The 16,062-nt window shown below is 46.6% G+C and overlaps 1 protein-coding gene across 1 annotated transcript; it reads right to left on the bottom strand.

Annotated features, from left to right (window-relative positions):
- Positions 1-1,855: 1,855 nt before the first annotated feature.
- On the bottom strand, positions 1,856-4,255 carry LOC126033496 (disintegrin and metalloproteinase domain-containing protein 21-like). Its single transcript, XM_049790464.1, has one exon. It carries the CDS (start codon positions 4,253-4,255, stop codon positions 1,856-1,858), a length of 2,400 nt encoding a protein of 799 aa, XP_049646421.1.
- Between the last annotated feature and the right edge of the window lie 11,807 nt (positions 4,256-16,062).

The raw sequence follows: 16,062 nt of genomic DNA, 5'->3' as shown, positions 1-16,062 counted from the left end.
GTGGCAGCTTCATCTCTGGGCCCCATCATGGCCTCAGTCCCCACTCCCATAAGAATGTCAGTCTTACAGGACAAGCCCCAGCAGCAGACCATTCTCGAGCTGCCTTACATTCGGGCAGTCTGTGCCCAGTCAGCTCCACAGTGAGCACCAGGCTCAATTCTCGGAATGACAGGAGTGAGAGTAGAGGTCTGAGGACCAGTGTGTGTCCTGTGGTGTTTGGGCGGGAACTGGCAGCCCCCAGCACAGCACCTATGGCTCCCACACCTTGCCTGGGAGCACCTCCTGGGGAGCTCACAATCAGCAGCTGACATGTCAGAGACGGCAGAGAGTCAACAAAGAGTAGACCCCTTCCAGGGGTCCTGAAAGGAAGCCAGTACAGAGGGGTGCAGGGGGAACAGGGCCCACCACAGGGGCACTTTCTGGTTTCAGGCTGAGCCACTGTAGCTGGGCTGTGCCCAGGGCATGATTTTGGGTCCTGAAAGCAGCTGCTGGGAGCCCCAAGTCTTCTCCCTGCATGGCTCTGCTGTTCAGGGCATTGAACTTGGCAATTCTGGCACATAAGGGACAGTTGGTCCTCATCTAGTTGCCCAAAAGGGCCTCCCAAAAGAGGGCACAAGGGCCTGGCCCACAGCCTTCTTTCCCAGGCTCGACTCACCCCAATGCCGGACCCTCACCTGTAGGGGCTCTGGTCAACCCACCCTCCAGGACCTAGTGTTCCTGCCAGCCCAGCTCCATGTCAGCTCTCAAGGCCCCCAGTGCTCCTGCCAGCCTCATCTCACCCCTCATTTCCTATCAGCCCAGCTCCTCTCTTCCCTCATGTGTTGTGTTCAGATCAGTCCTCAGATCTCAGGAAAGGATCCCTGAGGGACATGAAAGGAGCCTAGCTTGGTGCACAGGCCTGCTCATATGGGCTCCTGGCCCTGGACTCAGCTCTTGTAGGCATACAAGGATTTTCTCTTGGGGCCCTTGTGGCTCCATTTTGTCTATGGGGCAGGCCCTCCTGATCCCTGGCTATTATTTTCCCTGCATGTTGTGTCTGGGATCAGACACATGGCTTTGCCTACCCTCCCTCTCATGGCGGCCCTTCCAAACCTGCACCCTCCACATGGCTAAGTCTAAGCACACCCCATGGACTTCAAATAACCCGGCTTTGTGAGTCTTTTTTTCCCTAGTGACATTCTGCTGGACATATGAATGCCAATGCATATCTCTGCCTCTGGGAATATTCTGATTTATCAAGGCAACACATAACACACAACATAATACAATACAACACATAGCACAACACAGAACATACAACACAACACAGAACGTAACAACAAGACAACACACAACACGATACAACAAGCACAAAACACAATATAAGATACAACACACAGCACAGAACAAACACAACACACATTACAACACAATACAACACAACACAAAACAACACACAAGACAGCACAACACACAACACAACAAGGCAAGCACTTTTCCTTTCCTTTTCCAACAGGACTCCCTTTTCACTGTATGTACCCTGAGAACCCTACCAGACCATGAGCAAGGGAAGCAATGTTATCCAGTGCTAGATTCATCCCATGTGGACAGTGTGCAGGGTGGACAGACCCTCAAGAAACAGGGCACAGGGAAGGCCAGAGGGGGCAGAGTCAGGAAGCTGTCATAGTGCCCTGGGCCCTGATCTTTGCAAACCCACTAGCTTGGGCACCCAAAGGCCTCCTTCACACACAGCAGAAACCAGAGATGGTATCAAGGTTTATTTGGCCTCTCGCTTGCCTGTGGCTTGTGGGTGTTCTGCGCCTATGGGTACCTCTAGGGGCATGGCCACAGTTTTTGGATCTTTGTGTGGCATTGGTCACACCTTTGCCTTCTTTTCTTCCTTTTCTTCTGTTTTACTGTCCTTTAGGATTGTCTTTGTGTTGGCTGCCACACCGAGAAGCAGTGAGCAAATAAACATATACAGGCGAGAGGCCATGATTCTCAGCAGCTCCAGTGTTGCTCGGTTCTGTGTTATGAACTGGCTTCGGAGCCGGAACCGTGGGTGTCCACTCTCCACACTGCCCCCGGGCCCTGGGTTTATGCATCTCGGGGGGTTCCAGCCTGGTCTGCAATGGCAGCTCTTGTAATTATTGCAAATTCCTCGATAACTGCACTTTTCGGGGGTACAGTCATAGGTTATTTTCCACATTTCTCCTTTGCATTTGCCATCCAGGCAGAACTTTCCAGGTAAGCAGGGGGCTCCGTCTTGCACTTGGCCCATGTCGGCTACTGGTGTTGCCCGGTGCTCATCCAGCCCAAAACACAGGGATGCTTGCACGAGTGACTGGTGGAAGCCCACATGCTCTGGCAGTTGTGGGATTTGGGTGACGTTGGTGCACTGCAGCCTCCCACATGTCACATCTGCCCAGTCACACTTCTGGGGCACCCTGGCCTCGTTCCTTCCACAGTGTCCGAACCGGGAGCCGAATGTGTTGATCATGTAGCAACCATCACCGTTTCGGGCCTCTGGGCCGAAGATCTCCTGGCACTGCATAGTGCGGTCTGTGCAGTTCCCCCGGAAGCAGTAACTGTCCTCAGAGCATGGTGTCCCATCCTGGATGTAGGTGTTGTCGGGGCATGTATAGTTGGTGCCCAGGCAGTACTCAGGGAGGTCACAGACATCTGCGATGGGTCGGCACAGGGTGCCCGCAGGGGCAAACCCACAGCTCTGGCAGCAGGCACCCACAGCACACTTAGTCCCAGGCGAGAACCTGCACTCGCTGGTACAGCAGGCATCCTGAGAGCACTCTTTGAACGAGCCGCAGTCACAGTCCTCCCAGCGGCCCACGGCCCGGTTTCCACAACGATCACGGGTGAGGGTCGTGCTCGGGAAAGTGCTGAGGCCGCGGAACAGGCACCTGCCGTGCGTGTGGTGAAACAGAGATCCCATCTGGGCCAAGGAGCAGTTGCTGAAGGTGTCGGCCAGCTCAGGGAACCTGGACATGAGGCAGGTGCTTCTCCTCTGACAGACACACTCAGGCGTGTCATAATTCAGGCCCAGGACACGGCCCAGGTGGCTCGTAGCAGCGATAGCCAGCAAGAAGAAATGCCTGTCTCCATGGCTGAGCATGATGAGGCTGTCTTCTTTACAGATAGAGTGTGACCTAGCCAAGAAATCCTTCTGTGGAGGCCGCCCTCGAATCACTATAATCCCAGCATCGGGGGTTAGTTCCAGGTAGATAAAGTACCTATAGTAGGTGTGAAAGGGGCTTCCTGGCACTCGGTAATCGTCCATCTTCACCGGTTCCTTCATGTTAAAGATGAGCAAGATAGAAACGTAGACGCGGAGATCCACGCCACGTACAAAGGTGTCTATCAAGCTGCTCATCCGGACTAGGAACCGGATGCACTCGGTCACATTGCCAAAGAGGGTGTAAGTGGAGAAGGAGCTCATGAAGAGACCTTGGATGTGGCCTTGATGGGCTGTGTAGAGCTTGGATGGCAGTTGAGGAAACAGGAACTCCAGGCCCTCCTCCTCCTCCTCCTCCTCCTCAAGGGGCACCACTGGTCTCATGGCCTGGGGGTCAGCCTCCAGCCGGGAGACCACATGCTCAAACCTTTGGGATCCCTTGAGGGGCTTGATCTCAAAGGTGAGGTCGTCCAGCTTCATGATGCCATGGAGGCCCCCATAGCACGTGTCCAGGGTCACCGTGGACAGCGGTGTCTCCTCCACGTAGCCTAGGTAGTAGCAGTCAGTGGGGATGAAGGGGTAGTCAGTTTGCAGGGTGCCCCGTACATCCTGAGTCAGCAGCAGCAGTGGGCCCGGGACTAACAGCATTTTTCGCCTCATGCGGATCACACGTCTCAGGCCCCCAAAGTGCAGGCTATAGGAGAGCCAGCCGGGAAGGGGAGTACTGTAGCCCTGGTACAGCTCCTTCTGGGGCACCACCACCTCTGAGGACACATAGCGCCAGGAGGGCCGGCCCTGAGAACACAGGACCTGGGCCAGCAGCACCCAGAGTCCAAGAAGCAGGACAGCAAACCTGGGACAGCCTCGGCCCTCTGCCAGCATCATGTCCAGCTTCAGAGACACCTGCCAGGGAGCAGGGACACCAGCCCCATCAGAGCCATTTACCACCACTTTCTCCCAGCTGGAGGGAGTGTGGCTGACTGAGAACAAAGGGCTTCCCGGGTGTGTCCTTTCCCCTGGGACTGAGGTCACAGAGGGCACTTTGGTGGTGAGAGGCTGCTTTGGCTGCCAGAAGTCACAGCACATGGTGGCACTTTCTCATGTCCCCCTTTGGAAGAACTTTGTCACCTTGTTCTTGCAATTTCTCTCAGCACCTGTGGCTTCTGATGACAGATACCCACTTCCTCTTTCCTCCTGTCCTTGGAGGCCGACAACGCTGGCCACTGTGTGGTGTCCTCTCTGGGCTCACACATTAGACACAGCTACCCCCACTGCTGCCTTGGGGATCTTTCTGGATGTGCTGCCTCAGCGTTTAGAGGGGGTGAGGGGCCCCTCTTCCCAGCCTACCTCTGGCTGAAATGTGGCCAGAGCAGCTGTAGGAAAGAAAGATGGGCATAAATGTCTCCTTGACATGGTAGTACTAGGTACCTGGTGTGAAGAGACATTCACGGTAGGTGCAAGGAGCAGCTGAGGAGATGTCCAGGCTGCCTTTCGTGTTTGCAGAGGTGCGGAGGGGACACAGCTCATGTCCTAGATCCCTAGAGACACATCTGGCAGGGCCCCATGGGACACAGAGGCCTGTTGTGGATACAAATCAGGTAGAACCTTCCTGGGAGAACTGGGCTGGCCAGGTGGGGACACAGAGGAGGACAGACATTGCTTTGGAGACATTTCTGCTGGGTCTCAACTGGGCCTCACTGATTTGGTACCTTGTTTTGGGACTTGCCCATTGGCTTCCTTAACTTTCTCGTTTAGTTTGTGACTTCACTTGACTCTTAGACACTGTGGTTTCCAATGCAGTTAGTGATTTGCCTTCATGAGGACAATGTTCCAACACCATAACCTCAGCCACACCCCAAACTAAACCTCCATGTTCCCACCAAGGTAAACTCAGTTCTGTAGACAAGATCTCAGATTCTGTGACGCTTGACCATTTGCTGTTGCCTTACTGGTTCATTCTGTCCCACTTATGAAGGATCATTCCATGTCTGTCCCTCTGATTGTGGCTGACTTCATTCAGCCATTCAGCAGGAGACTCTCCAGATTCATCTAGTAGCAGCAACTTGCATGGTATTACTATCGTGTGTGTGTGTGTGTGTGTGTGTGTGTGTGTGTGTGTGTGTTTGCAGAGAGAGAGAGAGCGAGAGGTAGAGAGAGAGATGGGGTTAGAGGTTGTTTTTCTTATTAAGCTCTATTAGTACTTTATACATCCTCACTATTAAACCCCTTGGGCCACACCTGAAGGTACTCAGGGCTTACTCCAGTCTCTGTGCTCAGAGTTAACTCCTGGAAGGCTGGAATTCCTAGGGTTCTGGGAACCAAACCTGGTGGTCTTTATGCAAGGCTTGTGCCCTCCCCACTGGGTTATGGCTCTGATCGGTTAAATTTTCCATTGAGTGCAGATACATAAATCCCACATTTTAAAAAATTGAAATAAAAAAGCATTGTGCATATATACCATCATAAACCATCATATCACTTTTTGCATTTTTTATTGAAACACCGTAATTACAAGGTTGTATATAATACATTGTTTCTTTATTCAGTCATCTGCTCTTGGATACTTAGGTTATTGAGTATTTTGCCTAATTGTGAATAGTGTTACATGAACAATAGAGCACAAATTTCTTTTCTGAACAAAGCCTTGAACCCTTGGGGTAAGTTACCAAGAAGTGAAGTCATATGAAATCTTAATTTCTATTTTTTTTTTTTGAAATATCCATATTGTTTTCCAAAAAGGCTGGATCAGTCTACATTCCCATCAGCAGTAAGCGTCCCTTTCTCCTTACATCTGCACAGCACTGGTTGTTCTTGTTCTTTGTGATGTGTGCCAGTCTCTCTGTGGTGTGAGATACCTTCTGGTTTGGGTTTACATCTCCCTGGTGATTAGTGATGTGGAGCATATTTTTCATGTGCCTTTTGGCCATTTATATTTCTTTTTTGAGGAACTTTCTGTTCATCCCTTTGGATGGGTTAGATATTTTTTTCTTGTTAAGCTCTACTTCAGCTATTAATTCCTTATCAGATGGATATTTGGTCAATAGTTTCTCCCATTTTCTGGGTAACCTTTGTATCCTTGAGGTGCAGAATATTCTTAATTTAATGTAGTCCTATTTATTTTTGCTTCTTGCTTGGTCAGGGGTGTTTCATCCTTGATAAATGTTTTCCTCTATGTACTTTATGATAACAGGTATGATATCAAGATCTTCAACTTATTTTTCATCTAGCTGACTAATTTTCCTAGCACCACTTATTGAAGAGGCTTTCCTTTCTCCACTTCCTATTTCTTGCCCTTTATCAAAGATTAATTAATTATTTATCTTGAGGTCAGTCTCAAGATATTCAATTCTATTCCATTGATCTGAGGGTCTGTTTTGGTCCTAGTGTCATGCTGTTTTAAATACTACTGCTTTATAATATAGTTTATAGTTGTACTCATATCTTCTATCCCCAAGGATTTCTTAAGCTATTTGTATAGGTTTATTGTTCCATTTGAATTTCAGAAATACTTCGATCTATTTCTTTGAAAAATGTCATGGGTAGTCTTTGAGGGACTGCATTAAATCTCTACAATGGTTTGGGGAATGACTGATATTTTAGTGGTGTCAATACTCCCAGTCCATGAGCAGGGGACATTTTTCCATTTCCTTGACTCTTCTTTTATTTCTTGAAGCACTGTTTTGTAGTTTTTTTTGTAGAGTTCTTACACCTCTTTAGTTAAGTTAGTTCTAAGAACTTGTTTTTCTGAGATTTAATTGAGAATGAGATTTTTTTTAGTATTTCTTTTATTACTGGTACATACAAAAGCCATGTTTTGAGTATTAGTTTTGAGTTTTTGAGTATTAATTTTGTAGCCTATCACTTTACTATACAAATCTATTGTTTCTAGAAGCTTTTGTATAGTCTGTAGGATTTTCTATCTATGCTATCATACATCTGCAACCAGTGAGAGTTTGACTCCATTTCTTCCTATCTGGATGCCCTGGTATCTTTTCCTTGCTTAATTGTTCTAGCAAATTCTTCTGGTACTATATCAACTAGAAGTGGTGAGAGTGAACAACCTTGTCTTGTGCCATATCTTAGAGAAAGGCTTTTAGTTTTTTTTCCATTGAGTATAATGTTTGCTGTGGGCTGTGGTCAATGGCTTTAACTATATTGAGGAAAGTTCCTTCAATTCCCACATCCTTGAAAGTTTTTATTTATCATAAATGGGTGCTGAATTTTGTCAAATGCTTTCTCTCCATTTATTGATATGATCATATTATTTTAATTTTGTTGATATGGTATATTACATTGATTGACTCATATATGTTAAGCTATCCTTGTATTTGGGATGAATTCTACTTGGTTCTAGTACGTGACCCTAATGAGTTATTAATGAGTTACTGGATTATATTCAATAGTATTTTGTTGAGGATCTTTTAATCTCTGTCCATCAAGGATATCAGCCTATAATTATCTTTTTATTGTGATATCTCTATTTGATTTCGGTATCAGGGTGATATTAGCTTCATAGAAACTGTTTGGGATGTTTCTGTTTAATTTCCTGGAAGAGCATGAAAAGAATTGGCAGTAGGTCCTTTATAAAGGTTTGAAAAGTTCACTAGTGAACCCATCTGGTACTGGCTTTTGTTTTTGGGTAGCCTGTTGATTATCATTCCAGTGTCCTCAATACTGACTGTCCAGGTGTTCCACATCATCTTGGTTCAAATTTGGGAGGCTATAGAAGTCTCAGTATTTATCCACTTCTTCTAGGTTCTCTGATTTTGTGGCATAAAGATTCTCAAAGAAATCTCTGATTATTGGATTCCCATATTCCCTGCTATGACATCCCCTATTTCATTTATGATTCAGTTTATTAGGGCTCTCTTTCTTTGTGAATCTTGCTAATGAGTTATTTATCTTGTTGATCATGCCTCACCATCCCCATTAGTCATTCTTGAGATATGCCTGATGCCACTTGTTCTGTGTGGCATGGGAAACTCTATTTCTCTGCAACTGTAAGGCTACAGCAAGGTCTGTCATCTGCCCTCCCTATAAAGAATTTTAGGAATGACCAGTGAAGGCAAATGAATTAATTTAAAAATTAGGAGGATGTGTGTGTGTGTGTGTGTGTGTGTGTGTGTGTGACTTCTCTGTGCCCATGCTGGCACCACTTAGACACACTTCTTGGACTTCAAATCATGTGTTCACAAAATAGGTCTGGCAATAATGCATGTATCTGCTTTAGGGCTAGTGACTGAGCAACTTTCTCAAATCTAACCTGAGTTTTATTAAGTCCTAAGAACTCACAGCATTAAGGACTTTCAAGCCACATAGCTACCTGCTTCCTAGAGTCTCTTCACTGGAAACTTCTCACGGGAAAGCAGAGAATGTGACCAACTTTCCTGCTCACAGCAGTGATGGGGGACTCAGATACAGCCCATAAAGAGAAGCTTCCCCTGGGGTCATGTGAGAGCTGGACCAGCGGGTCAGTCCTGATCATCACAGAAAAAGATTATCTGGTCCTGAGCAACGTTTCTTCAGGGGCAAGACCTCATAGGCTCCTGGTGGCCTGCACCCCCTGAAGCTCCCCTGCTTCCTCCTGAAGGTGGTATGTGTCTGGGCCCACATGGACTTTCCTATACCACATCACTCCCACAGTAGTAGTACAGGGCCGAGTCCTCCTCCCTCAGGCTGCTCATTTGCAGAAAGAGCGTGTTCTTGTTGTCGTCTCTGGATGTGGAGAAAAGGCCCTTCCCAGAATTGGCATTGACTGAAATATCACTAATTTGGTAAGTGTTTGAGACCTTTTCTAGTCCTTTCCCTGGAGCCTGGTGAACCCAGAGCATCCAGTGATTACTGAAGATGAATCCAGAGGTAGTACAGGAAAGTGCCAGAGAGCCTCTAGGTTGCACTAAGTCTTCCCCAGACTCCACCAGCTACAGTTAACCCTGGACCCCTGGAAAAACACAATGACATCTTGGTCAGAAAACTCTCATCACACAAAGGGTCTGCCCTTCCTCTCACTGCCCTACTCTGTCTCTGGGAGCTCAGAAATCACCTCCTAAAACAGCAACCAGGAGAAGCCGGTTCAGCCCACACTCCATGTTGGTTCTGTGTGACCTCAGAGGGGAGCCCCTGGAAACACCTGATCTGAGTCCTCTCTAGAGCCGAGGCTGGGCTGGACTGTTTTCACCACTAAGGGAGATATTCATTTGCATGTCCTTCTGTATAAAAGGTTCTGATTTGAACATGTAGAGAGGGTTGGACAGAGCAGGTGTGGGGACATGGCTGTGCTTCCAGACCATGAAGAGGTTCAGGAAACTTATAGTATGAAATTATTAAATGATAATCGATGTATATGTTTATTCATGTCTTTTCTTTCTTTCTTAACATTTCATTGGTTATAATTTAAATTTTTTTAAATGTTTAGATTTTTGAAAATTACTTTATTTGAACACCATAATTTAAAGGTGGTTCATAATAGGTATTTTCCCCCCCATGGTTCATAATTGAGTTTTAGTCATTAAATGTACAGTATCAGTCCCTTCACCACTGCCCATTTTCTACCACCTTTGTCCCAGCCCCACTGCCTGCATCTGTGGAAGACATTTTATTTCTTTCTGTCTCTCTGTCTCTCATTATTTTTCCTTTTACAAACGGTGGTTTGCAATGTTGTTACTGAAGGGGTTTCATACATGTCACTTTATCTCCTTTCAGCACCCAATTATTGTCCATAGTGATCATCCCAGCTATTACTGTCACAGTGTCCCTTCTCTGCCCTAACAGCATTCTCTGCTATTTGTAGCAAACTTCTTACCATGAACTGTACTTTTTGGACATTGTCTCTATTGGTTCTGTATATTATTATACTCTTTTTATATCCAATATTTATGTGAAGGAGTAAATCCATGTCCTTATTTTGTTATAATTTATAAAATGTATATAATGTCACGTCTAGGACACAGATGTAAATGAGCACAATGCTGAAATGACTTGTACAATGTGCTGACCCAGAGGACACTTCCAAGGTGGCTCCTGAGTGCCCTCTGGTGGTTGGCAGCAAACCTGCAGTCCTTTTACCTGTGTCTGCAGGAGCTGGTGGTGTCTGGGCTCAGGCAATACAGAAAGTTTGTCCAGGTTTAACCAGGTGACATGGTTCTTAGGTTAGAATAGACTACATCTCTCTTTAATCAGAAACTTTCTTTGACTTAAATGTATTATTATATCAATTATATTATATGTTATGTTATGCCACCATATTATGTTATGTTAGTTTACCTCATTATGTTAATCAATTTTGTCTCTTGAATAAATTCTTACAATAAAAAATAGACTACATCTCTCTTCTTATAAATTCTTGTTTTCTGAGGGCACATATCCTGTGGCAATGACTCTAGTGGGGACACAACAATTTCTCTGAGGGGAGAGATTCCCTATGTTGAGTTCTCACTGTTCTTGACTCAGACCAAGTCATGGACTGGGGTGGGTAGGCATGCTGGAGTGGCTTGAGTACTTCTTCTGTAAAGGCCACACTCCTGAGACCCTTTGAGCATGACTTTGAGTGTGAGTCAGGAGATCCTGACTTGGACTTAGACAATACAGCCAATTTTTATGGGCACAAGAAATGGAATCACAGATCTTACTCAGCTACACGAAGAACCACACACTCAAATCCTGTGTGAACCCAGCTCACCCCATGGTGAATTCTAAGAGAAAGAAGAGGCCATGGGACAACCCCACTGGGAATGAATGTCACACAAAACACCCTGAGACTTTGTTTTGTTTTGGTCCACACCTGGTAGTGCTCAAGGTTTAATCTTGGCTCTATACTCAGGAATCTTTCCTGACAGTGTGCGGGTACCATCTGTGATGCCAGTGATTGAACTCAGGTCTGCTGTGTGCATGGCAAATGCCCTACCTGCTGCAGTATAGCTTCGATCCTAGACATTTTTTTATTTATATATAATTGAACTGCTTTTACATTCTTCCTACATGAAGTGATCAGACTAGAGAGGAACTGGGACTGGAGAGATAGTAAGTAGGTAGGGCACTTTACTTGCAAGGAGCCAACCAGGATTTGATCCTTGGAATTCTATATGCCCCACCAGACACTGATAGGAGTAATTCTTGAGTGCAGAGTTAGGAGTTGCCCCTGAGCATCCCTGAATGTGGCCCCAAAACAAAACCAAATATAAACAGAGGGACTTGACCCAGATTGGGCTTTACTGAGACATGAACCTAAGGAACTCAGGAGAAGTATTAGTTTCTTGAATCAGGACATGGACAGTGACAGCGCATTGTCAGAGATGTGATAGAAGAAAACAGAACGGGTCAAGGAAAGAGGGGTGTGGTAGTGTTGGAATTTATTTTGGAATTTTTTGATTCCTGAGACACATGTTGTGAAGCTCAGCAGCTTCTCTTGGCCTTACACTCAGAAATATCTCCTGGCAGTGCTCAGAAGACTAAAAGGATGCCAGGGATTGAACTTGGGGTTGGCCACATGCAAAGCATGTACCCTAACCTAATGGCCTGGCGGGTCTTAAGGTTGTAGGGTGACCGTGGAGAAATTCACAAAGCAGTCAGATGAAGTTCCAGGAGTCAGCCAGCTTTATTTCATGCTCCTAACTGCCTTGTACATTTCCTCACATGGTTTTCATGCTAAGCCTTTTCCTAGCAGTGCCTTCTCTGCTCCTTCTCTGACTCTCTCTGGCTTTGTCATCCTTTCCTCTGCTCTTCAGTCTTTGTTGCTGACTGACTCCCCTTTGCTGATTCTCCTTGTTCATTCTCTCTGCTGATTCTCTGTGTACGATCACTCCAGTCCAATGACAGAGTTTAAGACAGAGAGAAGGGGCCGGGCGGTGGAGCAAGAGGTAAGGTGCCTGCCTTGCCTGCGCTAGCCTTGGACGGACCACAGTTCGATCCCCCGGCGTCCCATATGGTCCCCCAAGCCAGGAGCAACTTCTGAGCGCATAGCCAGGAGTAACCCCTGAGCATTACCAGGTGTGGTCCAAAAACCAAAAAAAAAAAAAAAAAAAAAAGACAGAGAGAGATATTGTAGAGACAGAGAGATTCAGAGAGAGAGAAACTACCAAAGAATTGGGTCGAGTTTGTGCAGTGGACAGATGACCTGGAATGTATGGGTTCAGCAAGGGGTACCGAGGCAGATGATGAACCGGCTCTGGGAGGGGTTGATGGGAAGGAAGAGAGTACTGGGGGACCAGGGAGGATAGAGAGCACAGAGGGGGCCTATGAAGCTGAGGGTTTCATGGACAATGGGCCACTCTGAGAAATCGATGGGGAATGACCCTAGGAAAGAAGTTGGAACTGGACATGGACTAGGGGTGGGAAGAGGGGGATGAGTGTCTTTATTCTGTGAACACAGACAGGCCTGTGCAGGGGTTTGAACCCAGGAAGGGCCCTCTGTTCCCTTGTGGTGCCAAGACCTTGTCTGAGGCTCTTGAGTGCCCTCTGGTGGCCGGCAGCCCCCCTCTTCCTACCCTCCTGTGTGTCTGCAGGACCGACCTGGAGTCTAGGTGTCCCCTGAATACCCTCTCAGTTCTCACAGTAACACACGATGTCACTTGCTCTCAAGCTGCTCATTTGCAGGTAGGTCTTATGAGTTCTGTGGATCTGGCCATGTGATTCAGCCTTTCAGTGCCAATTGTTTATGGTCCCATCAACAAGTCTTATGCCTGAATCACTGTCCTGTCCTTTCCCGGTGTTGGTGACCCGTATTTATCTGTGGTTGACAATGAACCAGAGTCTGCACAGGAGAGTCTCTGAGACCCCCTGGGATATCCCCCAGGCCACATGCACTGTGCCTCACAGGGTCCCCTTTCAAACACCTCAGAGAATCCTCTTATCCATGAACTACTTCCTTATCCAGCAAAGGGAGGTTCTTGTTCAGCCCAGTCTCTCTGTTCTGACCTCAGGGTGGGGTGTGTGTGTGCAATATCTGGACCTCCCCGGGCTGGGCTCCTCTCCTAAGACAGGCTGGTGAGTCTCTCAGCAGGGCGGGTCCGAGTTCCCCTTCCCCTTCTTCCAGGTCATCAGTGGGTTAGTTAGTGGGGATGTTGATTTCCAGAGCAGAGTGAGAGTACAGAGGCTGCAGGGGCCAATGTGCAGTGGGGAAGTCAGATGTTAGCATGTGACCCATTATTCGTTTAACACAGAATTTATATAAATACATATAAGGCATGTATAAAATTTAATAAGAAAACAGAAATATCAGAAACATGGGGCAGCAATAGAACTATACTTAGATATGAAGATGCAAGTAGGTATATGAACAAATGCTCTTTATCAATGACCACCTTTATCAATTATCATCACGAAATACAAATCTAAAGAACAAAGAGAAAAGACTTCGTCTCTCAGCCCAGATCAAAGTCTCAGTCCCATCTGCTCAGAAGACATAATTTCCTTAGTGACCCAGCAGAAGGGTCTGAGTCCTATACCAAGGGTGTGCTGGAATCTTCAGGGACAATGGGGCGTGGGGAGTCTGCCATAAACCCTGTATTGGTCTCCATCCACTTCCTAGGACATTAGATCTACACAAACGGCAGTGAAGACACAACATCAGAGGCACCTGAGGAACAACAGTAACAGACTGTGGCCTGGGGGTGGGTGACAAAGGTAGCAAAACAGGACAACTGAGCACCTGTATAATAGAACTGACCTGAGCAGAAACTCTCTAATTTTGAGTCTACCTAGTGATATTTGACATATTTATTTCATAAATGAAAATTATTTGAAACTAATTATTTAATTTATTTGATGTATATTTATTTTAATATATTTAATTTAATTTAGTATTTATTTTATTTGATTTAATTATTTATTATTAATTATCTGAAACTGCATAGTATGTACTAGCACTATTGCTACTAATATGTGACATCCACTCTAGGCTCTTCCTTGGAAGCCTGAAGGATCAAGATCATTCAGAAACTGCTGAAGGTGACTCTAGAGGCTGCACAGGGGAGTCTCCCTCAGACTCCACTAGCTGCACCGCACCCTGGACCCCTGCAAACACAAAGTCATCCTGGTCAGGAAACTCTCATCACACAGTGGATCTGCTACTCCTCTCAATGCCCTGCTCTGTGTCTCTGGAGTCTAGGAATCGCCTTCTAAAACAGCAACTAGGAGAAGCCAGCTCAGCCCACACTCCATGTTGGCTCTGTATGACCTCTGAGGGGAGTCCCTGGGAACCCCTGAACTGAATCCTCTCCCAGATCTGAGGTTGGACTGGGCTCTTTTCATCACTCAGGGAGAGGCTCATTTGCATGTTGTCATTCTCTACTAAAGGTTGTAGTTTGCATCTCTCAGAATCCACAAGATCACAGTGCAGGATGAAAATGTGTCCTGGATTCTATTCCCCCTCAGACTACCTCAAAAGACTTTAATGAAACATCTATTTTTTCCTTTGTCTCCTGAGTGTGACCTTCATAGAGAAAGCACTCAGCCTACTCCAGCCTGCCTGCCCAGCCCCAATCCATGACTTGATCTATAAGTTAGGAACGGTGAGAACTTGAGAGGGAGTCTATCCTTTTAGAGAAATTGTTGTGTCCCCATTTGAGTCATTGCCACAGAACATATGCTCTCAGAAAACCAGATATGATAGCCACAGAGATACATCAGTTATTGCTAATGTGGTTGAACCCCGACAAATCTGAATTACCTGCATTCTTCCATCTATTCTCTGTCTGGGATGATGCTCTGTGACCCCTGAGAAAAGAAGAGGTTCTGAAGGAAAGTCTCTGCAGCTCCTCCAGGAACCCAGCTCCTTCCCTTGCTCCTCAGAGAGATACAGGAAGTACCTCTGCTCAGGGCCTCATTATGAAGGACTTTGAGGGGGTTCTCAACTGAACATTTATTCTGTGTCCAGAGGGGTAGAACTACCCAATTTCCTCATGTTCAGATGAAACTCTGAGGGAATGGTGCTCTTTCCCAAGGTTCAGGTCACTTTGTTTCTGTTCTGAGCATTGTGAATAACTGAGTGAATAACTGATATTTCAGGGAAATGTCAAAAGTATCAATTGTCAAATAATCTGACATGATTCTCTATGTGTCCAATATCTCGTCTATGTAGATTCCCAGAGAATAGTGTATTCAAACTCACCAGGTCCAGCTCAGTAAGTGGAATTGGAAATAATCTCTGAGTATTATAATGAGTAAGTTAGGACCAATCTTTGATCTGTTTTAAAGTGCCCAATGACCAAGTGTTCAGACCCACCAGAGAAGGTCTGCTTGTTCAGCACCCCAATAGGACAAAGGGAACCACCAAGGCCAGATGCTCCCCACTAATCATAGATTAGGTGACCTCATGCAAATTCCTCTTGAGGCTCTGAGCTCAAATTCACACTGGACTGAGGGAACTCCCAGCTGCCTCCTCACACAGGGCTGAGTCTCTGAGGAAAGCAGAGCTGTGGGCCAGAAGAAGATGAGACTGTGGGGTCTTCTCCTCTGCCTGGGGACAGTTGCTCCAGGTGAGTGTCCCTGAGGGCACACAGCTAGGGAGGGAGTGATTGCAGGAACTGACAATGACTGAGTTTCCTTGTCCCCAGGTGTCTTGTCCCAGGTGCAACTGCAGGAGTCAGGGCCAGAACTGGTGACCCCTTCCCAGACACTCTCCCTCACCTGCACTGTCACTGGTTACTCCATCACCAGTGGTTACTGCTGGCACTGGATCCGCCAGCCCCTAGGGAAGGGTTTGATGTGGTTGGGTCGAGTATGTAATAATGGAAATACTAATTATAGCCCATCTCTCAAGAGCCGCCTCTCCATCACCAGAGACACAAACCAGAACCAGTTCTCCCTGCAGCTGAGCTCTGTGACCTCTGAGGACACAGCCATGTATTACTGTACAAGAGAGTCACACAGAGAGGCAAAGTCAGGGTGTACCCAGA

This window comes from Suncus etruscus, chromosome 17, assembly GCF_024139225.1.
Source record: "Suncus etruscus isolate mSunEtr1 chromosome 17, mSunEtr1.pri.cur, whole genome shotgun sequence".
In the NCBI taxonomy this organism is placed as follows: domain Eukaryota; kingdom Metazoa; phylum Chordata; class Mammalia; order Eulipotyphla; family Soricidae; genus Suncus; species Suncus etruscus.
This window is presented reverse-complemented; position numbering and strand designations above follow the sequence as displayed.

Excerpts from the sequence above, each read along its gene's own strand:
- LOC126033496 (XM_049790464.1), bottom strand. The coding sequence starts at position 4,255 with ATGTGCTGTGACTTCTGGCAGCCAAAGCAGCCTCTCACCACCAAAGTG.